The following is a 21,969-nucleotide window of genomic DNA, read 5'->3' on the forward strand; positions in this document are numbered from 1 at the left end:
GTGGGTGCTGGCCAATAGGCAAGGGTGGGTTTGGGGTGGGGGCACATGCAACCCCGGGGAAAAGGGCTTGTGCTGAGCCTCGTGGCTCAATAAATCAGCCGGGAAGGGGGTGCTGGCTGGCATCCTGCATGGCCGGAGCTTGTCCTTGCTGCCACAGCGATAAAATCCCCCGGCCTTGTTTTTTTGGCGGCCAGGAGGATGGCAGCTCACTCGCCTCCCCGCGCCGCCGTCAGAACTTGCCCCCGGCTCGGCCCAGCGTGGCTGGGTCCTTCGTTAACAAGGACTCGTCCCTTTTATCCCCATCGGCGGGAGGGGACGGGGATGGAGGTGAGAGGCGAGGATTTCTCCCGGGGCCGGGAGGGGAAGGCTGGGTGGCGTTGGAGTTTCGTTTGCTGAGATACCATTAACGAGTGAGCAAAGGTTGCGGAGTCTCCATGGAGACAAGACAGCAAGCGAGACGGAGCGGGTGTGCAGCTGAGGTTAGAGCTGATTAGTAAATGTCAGCGGCGCAGCAACTGCCTGCTGCCACGCTGGCTTGGGGACCCGGCGGGCAGCGGGTGCCCTGGGCACCCCACACACCCTGGGCACCTCGTGCGCCCCGTGCACCCCAGGCACCCTGTGCCTCCCATCCAACCCATGTGCCCTGCTGCATCCTGTGCACCCCAGGCACCCTGCGCATCCCACTCACCCTGCGTACTCCATGTGTCCTGTGCATCCCAGGCACCCTGTGCCTCCCATCCAACCCGTGTGCCCTGCTGCATCCTGTGCTCCGCAGGCACCCTGTGCCTCCCATCTATCCCACACGCCCTGCTACATCCTGTGCATCCCACACACCCTGAGTACTCCGTGTGTCTTGTGCATCCCAGGCACCCTGTGCCTCCCATTCAGCCCATATGCCCTGCTGCATCCTGTGCACCCCAGGCACCCTGTGCATCCCATCCAACCCATGTGCCCTGCTGCATCCTGTGCACCCCAGGCACCCTGTGCCTCCCATCCATCCCACACGCCCTGCTGCATCCTGGGTACCCCATGCATCACATGCACGCCAGGCACCCTGTGCCTCCCATGCAACCCGTGCGCCCTGCTGCATCCTGTGCATCCCAGGCACCCTGTGCATCCCACACCCTGTGCACTCCATGTGTCCTGTGCACCCCAGGCACCCTGTGCATCCCACACACCCTGCGTTCTCAATGTGTCCTGTGCACCCCAGGCACCCTGTGTACCCTGTCCACCCCACATGCCCCATTGCATCCCATGTGACCCATGGACCCCAGGGCACCCTGGGTATCCCACATGTCCCATGCATCCCACACACCCCGTTCATCCCACGTGCCCCATTGCATCCTGTGTGCACCATGCATCCCTGGCACCCTGGGCATCCCACATGTCCCACACATCCCTGAGGCACATCCAGGTGCCCCATGTACCCTGTGCATCCCAGCACCCCATGCACCCAGGCACCCCAGCTCACAGCTGTGGTGCAGATTGATACCAGGTTGTTATGGTCCATGGGAATCAGGGGTGCAGAAGCCCAGAGCACACCAATGGGTGCATGTTTCCAGAGCATCCTTGCAGCTCCACTGCTGACAGCCCAGGCTCCTTCCCTGGAGGATGCAGCCAAAGCTGCTTTGCCCTCGCACTGACCCTTGTGCCACGCTGCCACATGCTCACACCCTCAGCCATTTTGTGAGATGCAGGGGAGCAGGACGGAGGAGCTGGGACAGGGACAGTTGGCAGGGGAAGGGGCACCCAAGGCTCCTTGGCAGAGGGTGGGTGACTCCAGAGAGCTGCTTGGCTGCCTTCCCCAGGCGAGGCCATGGCCTTGTGCAAGGCTGGGGTGGCACCTAGGCTCTGGTAAGTTGCCATCTCCTCCCTCCCATGGAAGATGTCCCCCTCCCCCCGCCGAGATCACAAAGTGAAAGGATGATACTGGCCCTGCTGGATCCCACCTCATTTTTGGCAGAAACAAAGCCCAGGCTGAGGGAAGAGGGGCTGTGATGAAGTCAGAGGGGGCAGCAATTTGTGCCAGGGTCTGTCTGGGGTTATCAGGGGCTTGGATGTGGCTGGAGCCCACCTAGGAGGGAGGTGTGAGGCAGAAGCTGCCCCACTGCCCTTCCCTATACCCCAGAGCATCATTTACCTGCAGCAAAATGCAGGGAGGCACCTGGCAGGCGCAAGCATCCCTCTTGCAGAGAAACAAGTGTCAGGGGGTACAGCGGGGGCGGGGGGTGGTGTTGGATCCTGCAATTTAGCAGGTATTATTCGGCAGCTATAAACAGAGCCTCTCACACAGCCGGGGAGAGATAAAGGTTGCAGTGCAGATACAGATTAGGTGGTTCCCTTGAGGCTGTGACACCTTGAGATAGAAGCAGATCTTCTTCAAGGGAACGGCTCGCTGGCAGCCTGGAAAACCTGGAGCTGAGCAACCTCCAGCAGCACCTTGGCCCTTGCCTTGCACCCATGGGGGGGTGTGGGGGTGTGTTGGGGCAGCACGGGGAACCAAGGGGTGCTGGGGGCACCGGCAGGTGCTGAGCATTGTGCCCAAGGTGGCTGTGCGTGTGGGGAAGCGATGCAAAATGAGCAGAAAATGGCTGTTTGCAACACGCGCACGTGCCTGTCTTGTCCAGGAGCCAAAGGAGACGGCGGCCACAGCGGAGAGACCCCAGCAGCGGGCAAAGGCTGTGCCACAGGGCAGAGGCGGCAGGAGCTGTGGACAGAAGGGACCAGCACGGCACACACCGGAGTGACTCCCTGGCAGCTCCAGTCAGGGCTGCTGGCGATGCCCACTGGCGATGCCCACGGCTGTGGTGCCCTCCACGGCTACCGTGTGGCTCCTGGCAGTGCCGACATGGATTTGTTTGCTTCCCGGTGGGAGTGATGGGAGCACCAGTGATTTACTCCCTGTGGTTCGGTTTAAAGCACGAGCACCGAAAAGATAGATGTCTGCACCCCGTGCCCTTCTTCCTGCCCCCGCCTGCTCCCCCTTCCCTCTTCTGCAGGTACAGATGAACCCAGCACTCAGCATCGGCAGTCAGGTAGGGAGGAAAGTTTTAACAGCCAGGTGCGCAGGCAGAGATGTGGCATGCCGCGTGTTGGTAATTTTTGATGAAGTCTTCGCTCCCGCTGTCGTTGAGGGGGCCGTTAGCATCGCCCTGGCTCTGCTGAGGAGTGGGTTGAGCTGCAGGACGCTGCCGAGGTCAGCCGAGCTCGAGGCCGGGCAGGGAATGGGATTTTCTGAGGCCCCATGTGCTTGGCCATGCTACCCATGGTGTGACACCCACCTGCCGCAGTCACAAGGTGATGTCCTTGTGGGACCAAGGCACACTGCAGTGTCCGCTCAGTGGGACCCGTCCCCGTGTGTCGTGTCCCCCCATACACACGCTGCCAGCCCCGTTCCTTAAGCCAGGCTTGTTTAACCCGTGACTTGACTCCCTGCCCTGTCAGGCCATGGGGAGGAACCCAGGTAGGAGCCAAAATCAGTGTCACCCAGCTGCTTCCAGCGGCCATCGTCCCTGCATGGCCAGCGAGAAGGGCAGCTGGCTGTCCCCATGGCAGCGACCCCCACCCTTGGTCAGGGCTGGAGGTGGATGAGGAGCTGGGGACCCCCACCCTTGGCCTGGGGGCTGGAGGCGGGTGGGGGCCCTTCAGGTTTGCAGCAGGACAGGCAGCTGCCAGGCCCCGGTCCCGCTCGGCCCAACACTCGCACTGTCACTGCAACCCCCGCGCCCCACTGCCACCTCCCACCTCTTCCCCAAAGCCCCCCAGCCGTGTCCCCTCACCCCACCCCTGCCCCATGGCCGCGCCCCCCGCCCCGCCCAGGAGTGACACCCCCACTCCCCCAGGTGGAACTTTCCTCGCAGGGCGTGAGACCATAGAGGTGAAAGGAAACACCAAAGGCGAGCTCGCCGAGGGGGGAAGCAGGGGAGACACAGACGCCTTTCCTCTAAAACCACCTGGCAGAATATCGAGCTCTGGCCGTCAAAGACTCAGACAGATATTTTTAAAACGTTTTGGCTGTGCTTGGTGTCGTGTTTCTCCCCAGTTCCTCTGGAATCAGTTCCAAAACTGTCCCGGGTTCCCCCCGTCTATCTCCCCTAATGATACGTTCCTCCCTGTTTACTCTCTTTGCGCGGCCGGCTTGGGTGGGGTTCTTCTCCTGCGCCAGTTTCGTACGCAAGTGGCGTAGGGCGGGTTTGATAGACAGCTAGGGATAACCAATAGCGCGGCAACGTCTCTGACTAGCTAGCCAATGGCGGAGCGGACCGGCGGCCGGGAGGAGGCGGGGCGAGACTCAATCAGGGCAGGGAGGGGGAGCTGTGGAATGGCGGACGGCCGGGCTGGCCCGCCCTGGTGGTAACGAGCTGAGGGGGACGGAGGGGACAGCCGCGGAGAGAGGTGAGTGCGCGAGGGGCGAGCGGATGCTCCCCGGGCCTCCCAGGCCGCCTCTTCCTGGGGAAGAGAGGGGGAGGCGCTGGGGTGGGCCGCTAGGCCCTTGCCAGATAGTGAGCTATGGGGCTGAGCCTGTCACTGTTTCCTGCCACATAGTGAGTGCCCGCCTGGTGCGGGCCCCGGTGCCCCGGGCCGGGAGGCTTGGGGCGGGCCTGGGTCCGGCCTGGGGACGGGGACAAGGAAATGGCTTCGTCCCCGGGCTGACACTTGCCCAGCCCCTCCCGGGGGCCAGGGCTCAGTGCAGGGTGTGTGCCTGGGCCGGGCTGGCCGGAGGGGCTGGGGCAAGGGGATGGGCTGGCCTGCCCCGGGGGTGGGCAGAGGCCCGGGCCGGGGTAAGGAAATGCCGGGCTCCCGGGCTTTCCCGAGGCCTCGCCGGTGTCCGCTGTCCTGGGGCCGTTACGGAGGGCTGAGTCAGCGGGGAATGGCTTGGGGAAGTTGGGGAGAAGGGGGGTGCTGCAGGGTCCCCTCTAAGGGGGCAGCAGTGGTGCTGTGCTGGGGGGTGGGGGGTCCCTCCCTTTCCGGGCTGGTTGCAGCCTTTACTGCCTGGGTTTGACATCAGTGCTTGTGAAAGCGTGTGCGTGTCAGCGTACAAAGTCTGGCTGGCTCTGAGCTGGTTCCCTCCTTGGTACAAGTTCTGGTGTTTGTGCTTGTGGAGTGTTGCTGCAAAAGCAGCTTCTCCCTCTGGGCTGTCTTCCTGCCCCACAAGTGGGTGCACCCTTCAGTATGTCTGCGTGTACTTTAGAGGTGGGTGTAAGCCCCTTGACTAGTAAGTAGCCACCCGAGCACGTAAAATCGAAAACTACTTGGGGGAAGGTTGTGTGGATGCTGTAGCATGCTTTGGAAGATGTTTTACCCGTTATTAAATCTCTAGGTGTGCTCTGAAAACAAGCTTTGGAGGGTGTAATGAGATATGGTCAGGTCAAATGCATTGACCTCCAGGTGATCTCAGACCATATTTCTTCCAGAGAAGAAATAAGTTGTTAGGGAATGCATTTAGGTTTGTGTTGGGGTCACTCCTTTGGGATACAAATAACCTGTGTCCTTCGGAGAAAGGTAAGAGATAGCAGCTCTTCCCTGTTAGCTGTTATTTGACCTGAAGGACCTTCCTGTGGTACGATTTTTTTTTTTCTGTCAAAAGTTTCACATTTGGTATTATTGTTTTACTTTCATTAGTAGCAACAACAGAATTGGGCATCTCTACATAGATCAAGCCACTGGTGGGACTGCGTGGTGTGTTAATGCCAGGAGTAGGCCTATTCAATAAGATGCTAGAAAATACTGAAAGTCTGTCTTTCAGCACTGCAGATGCTGGTGGGCATGAAATTATAGTGATAAAAAAACTCTTAAGTACAGTACACTGCCTGTAGACAGGGTCATAATTGATTGAGCCCTCTAAACCTCAAGCTTGTGTGTCCTTTCCAAAGATTTGTGAGATGGAAAAGCTGAAAGCAAAAGATGTGGGAAGTCAGCTCTGTGTGTGTGTGTGCTTCCCTGTGACAAAGCTGATGCAGAGTGTTACTTTATGGGAAGTACCGAAGTCTGTATGCTTGGTCACACGAAGAAGGGGAATAGTTATATTTTCCACCCATTTTAAACATCTGCAGAATCAGTTGCTACTAAATGCTGCAGGAATTTAAAATGCTGCGTTGCGACACTTTTCATTCCGATTTGCCCCTTATTGACCTTGAGTGGGTTTTTGTCATAGAAACCGATACAGAGTATAATCCAAAACTTGGTTAAAAACAAACCAAAGCTAACATCTATCCACTGAAAACACAGCATGTTGATAAGAGTGGCTTTGAAAATCCACTTGCATTCACAGCCAAGGACAAGCTTTATCCAGGAAGTGGGGTGGAGCAGCCCAGGCATTCCAGTTCTGTGCATTTTTGGGTTTTTTGTTGGGTTTTCTTTTTTTTTTTGGAAGGATTGTCCTTGAAAACATGAAGTTTGACAGAGAGAGCTTGACCCAAGCTTTAAACCCCCACCTGAGGCTGATCTTTGGTCAAGCTGCAGTTGTCAGTATGGTTCCTGGGTGGGTTGGTGACAGTAGGGATCAAACCCAGAACTTCCATCTTCCAAAGCATCAGTTTCTGCTTGGGTAAAAGCCTTGCTCTCTTTGGGGTGAGGAGCAGGTTTACCAGCTCCCTGTGCAGCCCAGCTGAGACAAGGTGAAGCCTTGCTGTACTTTATAAGTATGGGTTGTAAGAGGATAAACTTCCAGGGGTGAACTGAATATAAACTTTTCCCTAAACTGCATATTTTTACTGCTTTTAAAAAGAAATGTGATGTCTTTTATCTGTCTGGTAATAAGTCCAAAAAGTAAATGCCCCAAATTCCATTTTATTTATTTAAAAAAAAAACAACCCAACCCTAACCTTCTGATGGCTCATGCCGGTCGGGCTCCTTCTCCTTCACAGCTGTGAAGATAAAACCTTTCCAAGCTGTCTGCTGCTGATCAGGTTTTTCCAAGCCGCTGCATGATGCTGTTAGCAAGACCCCTGCTCCATTTCACTGTTCCCGCACCCCTGTCCCCAGCCCTGCAAAAAATCAGCAGCGCAGCAGAGCAATGCCGCTGCCTGATCTCAGCCTGCGGGCTCACGCCCCGTTTCTTACTTTAGTTTCTGTCGGGTCTACAGTCCTAACAAATCTTTCAAACGCTGGTTTTAACAAAACTATGCTGGGGGTGGGCAGGAGGGTGCAGGTTGACGCTGCAGGAAATAAAGAAGGAAATAACGTGTGTTTCTGGCTACTTTATTTTGTAGAAGTCCTGTTTGAAATGTGCTCTGAAGCGAGTGGCTTGCTGAAGAAGGGTAGAGGCTGGAACTGCAGCCCTTGTGTCTTCAGAGATAACACTGCTGGAGTCTGAAGTAATGAGTTAATAGTAAAGTTCTTTTAAGCAGAGTATAAAACTGGTTTCCCTATGAATAATGTGACACACCGAACAGAAATGGTGTATTTTTAAGTTACAGCTCAGAAGATATTTGTGAGCAGTGATTCATTAAAAAGAATACAACCTTTATGATAACTACCAACCCAGTTTCTCAGCATGCTTTGAATGTATCTCATTCTTCAGGGCTGGTCTAGGAAAAGTTGATTTCATTCACAAAGGTTAGATAATCGTCTGGTGTGGGTGGAGGGGTTAAAATTTCAGTGATTGCCTCATATGCATATAGTTACAGCAGTAAATCCATCTCCTGGTTTTTTTTATTTTTTGTGGTGAATAGAGAAGGTTCTTAGGATTAGTATTTCCACAAAATCAGGTTAGTTTTCTTTGACTGACTGTAATAAGGAAGATTTCAACAAGTGTAAGACTCTGCTTTAATCCTTCCAGATAAAACTATCTTTTGGGCTTTCTGGACTCAAATATTTAATAACTTTAAATGTAAGGTTTCTGTTTGGCCTCTGCTAGGTTTGATGACAGTACTTAGCTCTCCCTGGGTCATCCAGGTGAGCAGTATATGTTGCAGCATGTGCTGCACAGGTCAGTCACAAACCAGGAAAAGGACTGAATAGCAATTGTGTTTGCATGTGTGATGTATAAAATTCCCGCTGTCCCCATACGGAAAGGGATGCCAGCACCTGGCAAAACCACGCACTGCCAAAAGCTCCTTCCGAGGGTTAAAATAGCCAGAATAGGCCCCTGTCTGATGGCTTAGTGCTGGGCTTGCTCCTTTATGTAGTTTCTCAAGTAATGCTGTGCAAAAAGCACAGGAGGCAAGCCAAAAGTGACAACTTTCACTGTGCAGAAGCCTAGGAAAGCAAAATGCAACTATTTTCCCAGGCTGTCTTATGGTGCGTTACTGTTTTCGGCAGCACTCTTGCTTCTAATGGGATCTGTAGTAAGAAATTGTGTATTTAGTCTCACTGTGCAAGGATAAATATTTGTGAGATCAGGCCCTTAGTTACCGTAGATTAACATTTATTTAAATATTTTAGGTATTTATAAACACTGGATTTAAAAAAAGGCGTGTGGAAGTGGCTTCTGGGTAATAAGCAAATGACTGCTCAGAACAGAACCACCCTGGTGACATTTACTTCCTTTGTATTTTTGCAACTCTGTGTAATAAAAAGACCGTGTGTTTTCTTTTTGAGGAGGGGAGGCTACCGGTGCTGCTGATCAGGCTTCCCTGCAAAGGGCGTGCTTGCTAAGAGGAGCTTCTACAGAAGTTTATCAGACTCAGGCCTGATTCTGATTTATATAAGACTTGGTTTTCCATCTGAAGGTCTGCAGGATTTTTTCTTTCCCTGCCTGGGAGGCAGTAGGGGGGAGGTCCCCTCCCAGAAGAACTGAAACGTGGACTTCCACGTTATTTTGTTGAGCAAGCAGCGCAGCGGCAGTGCAAGGCATTAATCACATTCTCCATCCTGAGCTCGCCTTTGCTGCAGTAATGGGCCTGGGAAATAGTTCCTGTAGATCCTACCCTAATTCTTGAAATAGCAGTAAAGCTTTCTGGTATTATATTGCTACTGGAGAAGTGGTGGAGCGTAGGCATATCTCAAGTATGCATCTGCCAGGGGCTTTGAGGAAGAAAAAGGACCAAGAATCTCAATTCTGTCTCCCACAAATGGGGTTGCTGGTGACCTGCTCTGTTCCTTCTGTGCCTTCTGTGTCATCTCCTCTTCCAGAGCAGTATCCCAGCCCTGTTTTGGGGAGAGGTGGTGGTTTAAAGGATGCTGTGGTGCCAAGAGAGGAAGAAGGGAGATGCCTGTGAAGCAGCAGCATTTAGCATTTGTTCTTGAGGGCTTAAGTTTCTGCATGGGAGGCTGTTGCTGTGCTGCCGCTTCAGAGGAGCTACTCTGAGATCACTGGTGACCTGTTGACTTGGAGGTATTGATTCTACTGTTGGAAGTGGGGCACAGTCGAGAATGGCATGGACAACATGCAAAGAGTTGTCCGCTAAAAATAATTTATTCTTACTGCTGCTGTCAATCAAACCTAAACCATGACTTTATTATTTTGGTTGCTGCTGAAAGTGCTCAATAAGCATCGAGAGCTTCTCTTATGTTGTCTGATGATGCAGCCTGATAACCTTCTTCTCAGAAGGTGCGTGTTTAATGAGAGTGGCGATGCATTTGTTTGAACAACTCCTTTATGAAGTGAAGGCACACATAGCTTTGAGATTAAAGTCTCCTAATTGTAAAGTGGAGGGCATAAAAGGAAGCGTCTTTTCACCTAGCATATGATAGGTGCGGGAGTTACTGCCCTGGGATTTCATGGGTGCCGACTGTTTAGATGAGTTCAGAAGCTGATGAGACCAGTTGATGGAAGTGAAATCCATGAAGGACAACAAAAGGTAGTGTTTGTTTCCGTGTGGTCTTAAGGTATGGTGGGATGCTGTGGTGTGAAAAAGGACAGCAGAGAGAACTGTTGCCCTGTGCTTGCCTTGTTCTCATGGTCTTTTTCTTTACACATCTGATACCTGGCCACCAATGGGCAGAGGATGTTGATTTATCTGGAGGCTGGATGACCTAGCATGGCTATTCTGAAGTCCTGTGGCTTAGGGTTTCTTGTCTTGCTTGTTCGCTGATGTTTCCGATGATGTTGCAGAGCAACCTGCCTCTTCTGAGCCTCCATTTCTCCCTGCTCATAAAACTGGGCTAATGACTCTGACCTTTTGTTTGTAAAGCAGAAGGAAGAGGATCAACAAAATACTGGGAGCTTATTTACTATCATTACTGAAATGATGAGCAATGCCACTTTGCGGCACTTCAAAGAGGCTTCGCTTATAAGATGCTGGAAATCCCTAGAGAGAGAAAATGTTTCAGATGGAAAAGGAGGAGGGGGGGGCTATTCCTCCCATTCTCATCTCGGAAGTGTACTCTCCAGCAAGGCATGGAGGTGGTGTCTCCAAGCCATCTCCCCTCCCAGCCGGGCTATTTAAAATAGCTGCTGACAGTCTTTGCTTTTTTTCCGTAAGAGCCAGACGGACTGGTGTCACTGATCGCGTAGGAGTGAGTTCTGCATAAGTTGTTCACATGCTGTGGAGTTTTGTGAAGTACTTTGTTGACCTATTGTATTACCACTAATAAGATTGAATGTGGTTTTAATTTCTCATTTCCTCTTTTCACTGGATGCCCTTTTCCTACTTCTTAGAGTCTTACTTCAAGTCTGTATAGCAAAAGTCTTTTTCTGTTGCTCAAAGAATGAATGATGCTTTGCTTTCAGGCAGCTCCGCACTGGAGGGCTTTAAGTGGCATTCAGAGGAGGCTATCAGCCACAATATCTGATGTATTGGTGTAGCTGCGGTTCATGCATGGAGTGTAAAAAATGGGATTTAATTGGGAGGGAGGGGGAATAGCGGCCCTGGCTGAATGGATGGGTGAAAGTTCCCCGACCACCCCTTAGCCCAGCAAATAGTTTGTTGAGTGCTTGCCAGAGCGGAAGCGAGTTCCCTTTCAGACACCCTGCTTTTGTGCACCGTAAGAAAAAGCACACACTCTTATGGTTTCGGCCTTGCAGCTGCAAAAAAAAAAAAAAAAGTGAGAGAGAGAGAACTCTGCACACACCCAGATCCTGTTCTTTCAATACCAACAGCTGCTGAGCTGATCCTTTGCTGGAGGAAGGCATATAGCTATAAACACAGCTTGTGAAAAACCTTTACCTTCTGTCTAGGGCAGCATGAAGTAACTGGCCGCTTCCCTTTTGGAGGCTAAATTAAAAAAGCGTCTAATTAACTTATACAAAATAGCCTTTTTGGTTGCTATTGAGAATACAATATTGTATCAAGGAGGTTACATCTAGGGTCTGGCTTCACATGAGAGGTTTCCATAAAGCAGCTTATTATAGACCTTGTGGTGAGCTTTGATAGAAAGACTTGCATCCTTAGCATCCCTAATACGGTCTAATCTCTCTTCTCCCAAAAACATCACTTCATTGAACTGATCGTTTCAAACACTCTGAAATAGTTTTGGATGCTCCATAGCCTGGAGTTTGCACTGCAGATTACATAAGGTGAGATCACTGCTGGGCTCAGAACATGCAAAATGGAAACAACTACAGCTTAAAAAGAATATTTTTCTGACTGTCCCAAGGAGATTACATAGGCATTTGTCACCAAGTCCAAGCTGAAATTTGATGCTGCTCTGTCAGACCAGGGGGGCTGATTGAAACACTAGGGCTTTGCTGAAGTCTGCCTGGAAGGTTGTCCAGTCCCACTGGCTGCGTGGATGGAGAAAGTGAGTCCGAGGATTGTCATGCTGTTGAGCAAAACCAGAAGACTGCTACTTGCAGCTTCCTGCAGCTCTGCCTGAAAATTCCAAATGGCAACCTGGGATCATGTGCCGTGCCCGTACGTTGCACGCACAAAAGCCAGATTTGGTGTTGCTGTGGAGTTGCCTTGCTGGGCACCTCTACAGAACCACTGGTAATCCCAGCTCTGGGGCAGATCCCTTTTTCCCTAGCCCTGCTGGGTCTTCCCACCCTCGGGCAGGACAGACCGTAGGCGTGGGGAAGGAGAACTGCCTGGAAAACCCCAGACACGTGGTGGCTTTTGGTACTGGTGGGGTGGAGGGCTGCCTGTTCTGAGTTCATAGTGGTACCCATCTCACTTGACTCCTGAGATCCAGAAAGTATATTCATGGTTTTAATGTGGCATCGTATGTATTTTTTTTTTTAACTCTCCACAATAGAAAACCCATGTGTTATTTTGACTTCATTAAGACGCTGTTCATAAACCATTTTAATTTAGGTGCTCAAGGCTGTTCTCTTGTTTTTTTGTGATGGAAATCCCAGCAGATATAACACTTCTGGAAAATATCAGGGAGTCAGTGTCTTTTTTTTTTTTTTTTTCCCTTCATGTCAAAGGTTAACTTAAAATATTAATGCTGCAAAGATTCATTTAAGATATTAAAACTGTTCAGGCAAGAATACATGTACATATTGTAATTACTTCCTTTTTCTTACAATTAAAGTAATTGGATTATATTTAATGAGCTATTTACATTTAATAATTAAGAAAAGACTTATCTTTCCAGTATTCCCCAAGTGCAGCAGAAGGGTGGGGGCACTCAGAGCTGTGATATAATTATCTAGGCGTGAGTTGAAACTGAAAGAGCAGTTGAGCTGTATAGAAAACACTTGGAACTGGTTTGTTCCTACTCTTTCATTAATCAAAATAGTGTGTGTTAAAGGAGAGGAGGCTGAGCTTAGCTGCAAATGAGACAGAGTTTATCTGCTGAAAAGGAAGGTTAAAATATGTTCAGACTTCAGGAATAAGTCATTTAGGAAAAAAAAAACCACACCCTCTCTTTCCGTATTAATTACTGAGCGCTGCCCTAGAATGAAAATGTGCTGATGTATTGTGAGAGCTGTGCTTTGCACCGAGCGCTTTGTTAGTGCTAACAGGCACAAGCCTTTCCTCTTGCTGGAGGAGGCTGGTGTGAAGGAGAGGAAGAAAACATGCTATCCTCATTAGCAGTAATTCAGCCTGGGAATGAGCGATTCAGCGGTGTTTGCTTTAGCAGCCGTGCACCATTTGCAGAAGTTGGCCCGTGGTTCTGCGCAGGCATCCTGCAGCGACAGCATGAGGCTTGGGTACCTGCAGCACCTCCAAATGAAGCTGGTGGGAATGGTGCCGCTTGTGTTGCCACCTAAATTGCATCTTTTCTAGTCAAGACCTTTTGAAGTGAATTCAGTGCTGTTACAGACTTCAAGGCTTGGAAAATGAGATCTGGTGGTTTTTGTCCAGAGCTGCTTTTGCCTGGGTTGGGACAGAAACAAATGGATGACTTTGCCAATGAAAGCTCCTCAGCCTTGACCTTTAGGGACTGGTTTTTGGGGCAGAGTGGCAATCCTGTTCTAGTAGACATCTCTTGCTGGGGTTGCTGTGGCTGCTGACCCTGGTGGTTGTTACTGGTTGGGGGACTTGTTTCCTGGGACAGGTTGAGACGGATTCCTTTGGTCTTGTTGGCTTTGGACAGTGGTTTGGGCTCAGACCAGGTGTTGTCAGACCTCCTGCTGATGGACTGAAACCTGCCCGCTGCCCAGGCCCCTCCCCACATACTCCAAAAATGTTTGAGAACCTGTAGTGGGGTTTCTGTACCCAAGTACACCAAAGCTACCTGTTGATTGAAGCTTGCAATGCTGCTCTGTGTTGTCACTGACCTTGCATCCTTGCCAAAATTATTCATAGGTTTAACAGAAAGCATTCTGCTCCCTTTACTGCTCCTGTTTCCTAGGAAGCAGCAAAGCCAGAGCTTTTCTGGTGCTGAAGGAGCCCTGCCTCTCTCCTGATGTATATCCTCACGGCAAAGACCTTGAAACCTTTCTGTTCCGGAGCTTTAATTCCTGTTTAATCAATAGTTCTGTATTCTGAGAATCAAATCCCTGTGACAGCTCTCTTTAATTGAGCTAAACTGCCTTTCTCTTGTCACATCTCTTCTAGAGTTTTATTTAAATGCATTTGTTCTGCCTGTATCCTAGTCAGGTATTGATAGGAACACCAGGTGACCCTCTTTGTTTAACTTGTTTTTCAGCTAAATGAATGGAAACATTAATTAGGGCAGTGGTGTGGTTTTTTTAGGAGTAGGAAAAGCCAAGAAGTCTAGGTCAAACTGCTGGCTGTATTTGCACGCCAGCAGAAGCTAGGAGGATCTGTATGTTCTCCATTAGTGACACCCCCATCCTTCCACCCCCAGCTTGATTTCTGCCAGCAGCTTCGAGCGAGTCCCTCTCCAGGAGAGCAGGCTGGCATTTATTCCAGCAAGATCATCTTCACTAAAGCTGATAACAAAAGTTTAAAAGGAAGAGCCAAATTTTCAGTCACACCTGTGCAATCCCCTTGAGGGCAGTAAATGATGATGATAATGTATGAGCCAGACAAAAAACACAGAAAATGGCTTTCTGAGCCTCTTTTGCATTTTTCAGAACCAGCAGACTAGAGGAGGGAGGGGGGAATGGGGGGAAGGGGGTGGGGGGGAAGAGGATTTTTACTCTGGGAACTGAGCGGGCTGGATGTTTGTTGTCTCAAGGACTCCACAGTGCAAGGTACAATGCTTCGTTATTCTGCAAGATCATGGCTGATGTTTCCTAGTGCCAGAGCATCACTGTGGAAATGTGCGGCACCGCTCTTGCCCCACGCTATTGCCGAAACACTTCTTTCGTAACGCTGGCAGATCGTATCTGCAAAGTTCTCTCGAGTTGGTGATTGAACTGGATTATTAACATACAGAGGGGTCGTGTGCGTATTTGTGCTATCGGCTAGCTGTGTTCTCCTGAAGGCCCTGTGTTTTCTGTAGGTCCTGCTTCAGCAAAGCTTTTGTGCGATGGTGGGTGAAAACACAGCCTGCGCTTTCAGTCTGAGCGGCTGGTAAGAGATGGTGGGCAACGTTTTCCCTGGCGCTTGGAGGTGTTTTACCCGTGCATCTCTACCGTGGCTTTTGGGGAGAATAGACCACTGTGAAAGGAAGCAGCCCTGCAGCTGCCCTTCACTGCTGACTCCTGCTCAGCTGCTGGCAGGCTGGGCTGTTAATGACAGATGAGCCTGTGACGCGTTTTTGGGAATGAATACTTGTTACAGCTGGCGGGATGGAGTAGTTTGTGGCATCACATGGCAGTTTGCTCTATAATTTTACTCCCTATTGCTCGGATGCCGCACTGATTGCTAGGTCTCTCTCTGAGCATGGAACTGTAGCATTTCTGATTGCTGCATCCCACTTCTCTGTGGCTGCATTGTGAGCTTGGATATAGCCCTGAGCACTCAGCAGAGCCTTCTGCTGAATTTTTCCACCCCCCCCTCAGTTCTGTGTGTGTGTGTGTGTGTCTGCTGCTTCCCTTTCTGCTAGTCTTTTGGGGTTACATAAAAGCCAGTCTCTTTCTGGCCATTACAGCTACATGGGGGAGTAGTTACTGCTGAGAGAAGCTTGAAATTTGAAGCAGAGTTGTCACAGACATTAGAAAGAACAGTCAGTCTGCGTTGGCAAGCTACTGAGTTAAGTCTTATTTCATACTGATGGGAATTTCAGATCTGATTATCTCCTTTCTCCCTCATTCCCAAACCTGCTGGTGTGTCTAATCCCCCGATGGGTACTCCTAAAGGCTGCTCTCCAAGGCGCTTAGCTGAAGGCTTGGTCTCCTTGACTATGCTGCTTGTTTGTGTCCAGGCAGAGGATTTTTGTGAGCCCTGCTGAGGGCAGGGTGATTGGTCACCCTGATGTACTTGCAAATCAAGCCTAATTTCCCTCCCCTTCCCCAAAAATGTGCTCTGTCCTCCTTAGGTGCTTTGTGCTACACCAGACACTATGACAGATGATATCTCTGCTGGGGTCCAGATTTATTTGCAGATGGTCCCTGATCTAAGAGGTTGTGTGTCACATTGAGTGGGGAATTACCCAGGTGACTCCCAGTAATGCTATGCTAGCTGGTCAAATACCAGGGAGGAGAACCTTGCCAGATCTCTCCCTCCAACTCACCTGTTATTTACAGCTCTTTGTGTGCGTTGCATACACACATCTCACCTTGTAGTCCTGCCTGCCTTCTCCTCTGCACCACCGTGTTGACTGTGCGATCTGCCTGCTGTACAAAAAAAAAAATAAAAAAATGAATAGGCTGGTTCCTCTCTTGCTGTGCAGTGCTGTTTTCTGCTCTGCTCCAAACTGCTTGTTAAGGAGTATTTGCTCTGAGTTGCTGTTTTCAGTTGAAAGAACTCGTGTTGGAAAGCAAATACTCAATCCCAAAATGTCCCTGTATTGCTTCTCAATACTTGTAATCAAAGTCTGTCTCCTTTATTGTTCGTAACAATTGTCCAATTCTACTGTGCCAGCCCTATTTATTAAAAATAGTCAATAAGATGCAGCTTTGTGCAAGGGGGTTATAGACTGGCAGTTCTTGTTTGAAACAAACCAATTGTACTTGATTCTAATCCAGAACTGGGATTCCTGAGTGATCTGCTACAGCAGAGCTCATGGGGAGAGCGGTCAATGACTTGCTGATAAGAAATCTTAGAGCAGTGCACTTATCTTGAATGTCATAGAATCCTAGAATGGTTTGGGTTGGAAGGGACCTTAAGGATCATCTAGTTCCACCCCCTGCCATGGGCAGGGACACCTCCCACTAGAATTTACCTCGTGCTTTGCTTGAAGTGCTGGGATTTGGAAAGGCAAAAATTGCAAGTCACAGTTTTGGAATTGGTTGGAGTTTTTTTTCCTCCCCTTTACGAGCCTGTGTTGCACCACGCTTGTTCCCCAGTGCCCCACGAGTATTTACAGAAATAATTACTGAAGTCAGAATCCACTTAAAAACTGGTGAGCAAGCCATTGGGGGCGAGAGCTTATTGCGGAGGGAGCTGCGTGTCAGATCGGCAGCCGTGCAAAGCAGCACTACACGGGGATCCTGCTTTCTTGGAGGAGTACAAGGTGTCAGAGACCACTGTGTCCGTGGTGGGAATGCCCAGGAGTTGATAGGAAGGGTGATGGGGAGCAAAAGCCCGGTGAATCCTGGAAATGAGTTGCCAGTTGTGGCTGGAAGATTGGTAGGAATGTAGGAGTGGTGAGCTCAGCTTCCAGGGCTTTTGTCGTGCTCAGCAAACTTCTTTCTGGGCCGGCGCAGGGCTGTGGAGCGGGCCAGGGCTCGGCAACGTGTGCGTAAGCATTTTGGGAGAAAGGAAATTATGAGGAATTCTGGCAATGCCCGGCTGGAGGTGGGGCAGCATACAGCTGTGGGGAGGAGAGGGGGAAAGAGCTACAGGGCGAAGCTGGGCCTTTCGGATGGTTTGGCTTTTAGTCACTGCCGTCATAACAAGGCTTGGAGCCTTCTTTGATTCAAGCCGTGACTTGGAGACTTCAGAGGAAATGCTTGCTGTGAGCAGGTAGGAAGGTTCTGATTCAAGTGGGAGAGAAAAATCATTTGTTACGGTAACAAAAGCCCTTACTTCTTGTTTTTAAGAAGGTGTGAAGCACGGCAGTTGGGAGGATGAGGATTTTGAACATCAATTGATGCAGCAGTGTTTGTGGATTTGGCACCTGAGCAGCTTCAGCATCAGCCCATTTCCTTACAGCTCTCCCAACCGGTGTTACTCTGCAACCAGCAAAGATCACTTAACTTCTTTCCTCACATAGCTAGCGCTGTGTTTCAGTTGGATGCCTTTCTTTGTTTTCCATATTCATTAGAAATCTGTTGCAGACAGTTTTCTGTTTCTAAGAGGCAGTTTCCTTTTACTTTTAACATACTTGATCTCCTCTCCCATTACAGTGGCATTGGGGCAGGTCACCCATGCCGTGTGTTTCTGGCAGCTGCTTAAAAACAGCGTGTAGACCCCAAACTCTACTGCTGAAACAAATTTAATCTTCAACATTAATAAGCAAATGGAAACACTTATCTTTGCCTGATAGATAAGGATTTTTTGGCCTTGCAATTCATTTAACTTGCTTCTGAATGGTAGGATTTAGTTATAATGTATGGTCTGCGGTAGTTACGTGACAGTGACTAATGCTGATGACCAGTCTGGCTAGCTGGGGTGGAAAACTGCTGTGCTGTCATGCCCTGACCACTGAAAGTAAAGCGGTTCTGGATGGCCCTTGCTTGGTAGCATGCTGTCAATTGGCTTCTTAATGACTCTCTTAAAGAATAAAAGCAAGAGCCTCCTGGAAAGCTTTTTTAGGTCTGTCCGTTCCTTGTTTCATTTACTGTGCATCTTCCCTGCCCCCAGCCGTACGCTGTGTGCTGTCTCCAGGGTTTTCCTTCCTCCTTCTGCCTCTGCTCTTGTACCTTGTCCCTTCTCCACACTCGATTTTCTGCCCCACCTGACTGCTGTTCTTGAAATACACTGCTTAGTTTCCAATCCAGACTATTAATCTTTGTCCCACCTACTCGTGAGGCATGAAGGTTTTACAGGAGCCCATTAGCTGTTACCTCTGTACCTACCCTCCAAAGACATGGAGAAAAACGTTCTTCTGGGGCCAGTGACTGCTCTTTTTGCTAGTGTTGGCACCAGGCTCTGGTTGTAGGTCCCAGGCTTCCTATCTGCCCGCCTCGCCCTACAAAAACATCTGAAACCTTGAAGCTCTTTGCCCTTCCGCTCAAGGGAAGGAAATTTTGCTTCAAAATGCTTCTTATCCCAGAGGCTGCTGGGTGAGCAGAAGGGTGGTTGTCCACAGCCCATCCTGTCCTCTGTGCCTCGCTCGTCTCCAGTGCTCCGTGGGGTTAATCTCTTGGTGTGACTGCTGCTTGCTGGATCCTGACTGGTTTTAGGAGCAGGAACGCGGCAGCAGAGCCGTCCAGTCGCCTTGAGAAGAAGCGGTGCTGCCGTACTCTTGTGAGGAGGGCTGTCGTAGCGATCACAAGGGCGAAACTCTTGATTCTGCAGTGGAGTGTGGCAAGCTGTGCTGGGAGGGTGGGGGTGGCTGGCAGGATGAGCTAGGCTATAAAGGGAGTGCTTTTCTTAGCCCTTATCTCTGCTGTCTTGCACCGGTGCAAATTCATACTGTACGTGTGCTGTACCATTGTTATTTTTCCAAAAAAAACCCAAAAAAGCAACTTTCAGCACTAGTCCTTGCTCTTAGTTTCAAAACATGCGTTGCAGGCAAACACTTTCAGTGGGGATGCATGTAGACAACATATTCTGAGCCTTTGCTTATTTGTGGGTATTTGGGGCACTACTCCATTTTCTGCCCTGTTCTCCCCGTACTTGCGGAGGTTACTACTATCTGTGCCTGTCTGACCCGGCTGCACGCTCACATCTCAAAACCCACCCCCCCCCCTCTTTACAGGCTTATTTTTCCTCTTGCTGTTTTCCTTCTGTCTGTCCTGCACCTTGGAAGGTTTCCAGCCGGGCTGGGTGGACGGGCTGTCCACTCTGGCCCTGCAGATCCCACCGTGCGTGCTCGCGGGCTGAGCCCTGGGGAAGCACGGGGGAGAAGCTTGATGCAGGCAGCCTGCAAATGCTGCCTTGTTTATGAGAGCTGCTTGTTGGTGCAGACTGCAGTCTGGGGGGAGCTGGGAAAGTTTGTCTGGCATAAACCGCTAAAGCTGACAAAAGATTGTAGGGCTTGGGCTGTAATCGATAAAACACGGGGTATTTGGAAGCGAAGGTCAGAGTCCTTCCTTAGTTCACCCTGTTCTTTAAATATCCCAGCAGTTACTGATGGCTGCTGCAGTGCTTGGACACGGTGAAGAACATCATGGGCTTCAGTCCTCGGAGAGCCTCTGCTTTTATTTATTTGGATGCAGATCTCACACCCCTCTCCTGTGAGGTGTGCGGTTTTGGGGACCCTTTCCTTGCACAGGAGCCAGCATGTGAAATCCCTCATGTAGAGGCGTTGCAAAATGGCAACCTACATCTGCTTGTCTGGGAGATATCCCAGCGCCTGGTAGCTGCTGCTCTTGAACTCCTCTGCCTTAATGGGTCAAATTTAGCAATTCAAAATCTGGGTTGTGAGGTAATTAGGAGGGATAATGCCCACTTCTTCCTCTTAACACCCTGATAGAAAAGCATCCAGGAAGGACTCCTGGACCTCAAAGATAAGCTGCCAGCTGCCACAGAGACTATCAAAGGGTGGCTCAAAGTCAAGAGCAAACAGCTGATTTTTTATGGTTCTTGGGTTTTTGCTGTTGGTGACAGGAAGCCATGTTCCCCAAGCTGTTAGCTTCCTGTTTTATTTTTACACCCAGCCCAAGCAGATCAGCATGCCTATCACATGGGAGCTGGCTGCTTCTCTTGGGTTGTTCCTCAGCTGACCTAGAAAAGTGATTCTTTCCCCTTCTAAATTAATCAAGAAGTTGGGATGTATTTGCTTTCACTTAGTCTTAAAGATTTCAGGCATGTATCGTGCTCCTTGTTCTGAGCTGTTTACCCAGGTTTCCTCCTCTCTTTTGGAGGCAGATGATCTGAGAGGGAGCCGTTTGTTGCTTCCAACGTTTCAGCCTGTTAGCAAAGATGATTTTTGTTAGTTCAAGGCACTGACCTGCACATAAAAGAGTTTTCTGTCCAAAGCATAACTTCCGGACACTTATGTTTTTGTCTTTTATTTTATTTTATTAATTTTTTTTAAAGAACTGGAAGTTTGTCCTGACTGTTGTACAATCAATCTTGACTTCTTTCTGAGCACACTCCAGTCCTGCATCCTGATTAGAGCTCCCTCAACTTTAAACTGCCGTAGCAGGAAAACAATGGTCCAGTGTAAACCTTGGCCCCGGGGGATTTCCCAAGGGAAGAGGGGTGCAGCCTGCAGGATAAGGAACAGTCACCAGAAAGTTTCCTGGTCAGCTGCAAGCGCTTCCTGTTGTTTCAGGAGAGCCCTGCCTGCTGCTCTGGGAGGGAGGCACCAAACCTGCTTTGGTGTGCCTGGTTGTTTTGGGGTTTGGTTGGGTGTTCTGGGTTTGTTTGTGGTTTGGTTTTTTTTTTTTTTTTTTAACATCTCCAGTCTTCATCCACTCAGTTAAATCTCAGTTTAATTTATTGATCGCAAGTCTAAAATTTTTCTGAAGAAGAGCTTGTAAGACTCGCCAAAGACGCCGTGCGTGAGCACGGGAGGAAGGAGACTGCTCAGAAGCGGCGGATGGGTAGGAAGGGAACAACGGCTGTGGTAATGCCAGCAGCACCTTGCGTGTGGGCGAAGATGTGCAGTTTTCCATCTCTGCCTCTGTACCTGAGCTGGTGGGGCTTCGCTGTCACTGCAAGTCGTAGAACAGCAGGGTCTTTATTTCTGATGAACCGATTTTATAAGGGTGGGGAGGGGGGAAAGAAGGCTTATAAATAAAGCCATTTGAGAGCAGGAAAAACGAACACCATGGCTCTGGTGTGCCTGGAATTTGCGGTTGAGTAATCCTTTCCTGTTTCTTTTTTGGGTTGTTTTTCATCTTTCAGAACAGTGCCTGAAGCAGGTCCACCATGCCGTTAGTAACGAGGAACATTGAGCCAAGGCACCTGTGCCGTCAGACGTTGCCTAGCGTTCGAAGCGAGCTGGAATGCATGACCAACATCACCCTGGCAAATGTCATTCGACAGCTGGGCAGCCTGAGTGAGTACCATGGCGAGCCTGCGCGTTGCCCTCAGGAGTCGCTAGTGCTCTTTATTTAGCTCCCTTTCTACTCTCGTGTTCCTATTTCTCCCCCATCTGCCTTCCCTGGGTAATGCTAAAATGTTTTCCTAAAGAAATCTGATGCTAATTTCATATCCCTGGTCCCACTGCCTTCCTAGCTAAGAGAAAATGGGGAGGGGGGTGTGTGTATGTGTGTGTGCGTGCGTGTGTGAGAGGCTGCAGCGAAACTGCAGATGGAAGGATGGAGCACAACTCAGGCTTGTAAAATGGGAGGCTCTCCGAGCAGCCAGGATCTTGTGTCAGAGAATGTGCCTGTAATTGCACGCGCTACTAAATGGAGCTTGACTGTGTTGAATCTACACTGTGTCAGTAGTTTTGTTTTTTTTTTTTTTTAATGAAAGATAATTAAAGCGCACATGCAGAAGCCGCCTGTTTGCCCCTGCTGTTTGTTGCGTTGCAAGACCCAAAGTCCCCAGCCTGAGCCAAGCGTTGCCTCTGGAGTATTGGGGGTTTGGGGCCGCTGGCTCAAATGGCAGCGCGAGCTAT

General features: G+C 50.0%; 1 protein-coding gene across 3 annotated transcripts in view; it reads left to right on the plus strand.

The window, feature by feature from the left end:
- Positions 1–4,290: 4,290 nt before the first annotated feature.
- Positions 4,291–21,969, plus strand: part of WASF2 (WASP family member 2) — a 33,624-nt gene continuing 15,945 nt past the window's right edge. The window contains exons 1-2 of one of the 3 annotated variants that reach the window (XM_056331892.1): positions 4,291–4,395; positions 21,249–21,402. In XM_056331892.1, coding sequence (XP_056187867.1) covers positions 21,273–21,402 — 130 coding nt within the window. In that variant the 5' untranslated portion in view covers positions 4,291–4,395; positions 21,249–21,272. Of the gene's footprint in view, positions 4,396–20,160; positions 20,945–21,014; positions 21,039–21,248; positions 21,403–21,969 lie in introns of those variants that run through there. The other 2 variants (XM_056331893.1, XM_056331894.1) reach the window with 2 other exon arrangements.

The sequence above is a fragment of the Falco biarmicus genome, chromosome 3, assembly GCF_023638135.1.
Source record: "Falco biarmicus isolate bFalBia1 chromosome 3, bFalBia1.pri, whole genome shotgun sequence".
Lineage (NCBI taxonomy): Eukaryota > Metazoa > Chordata > Aves > Falconiformes > Falconidae > Falco > Falco biarmicus.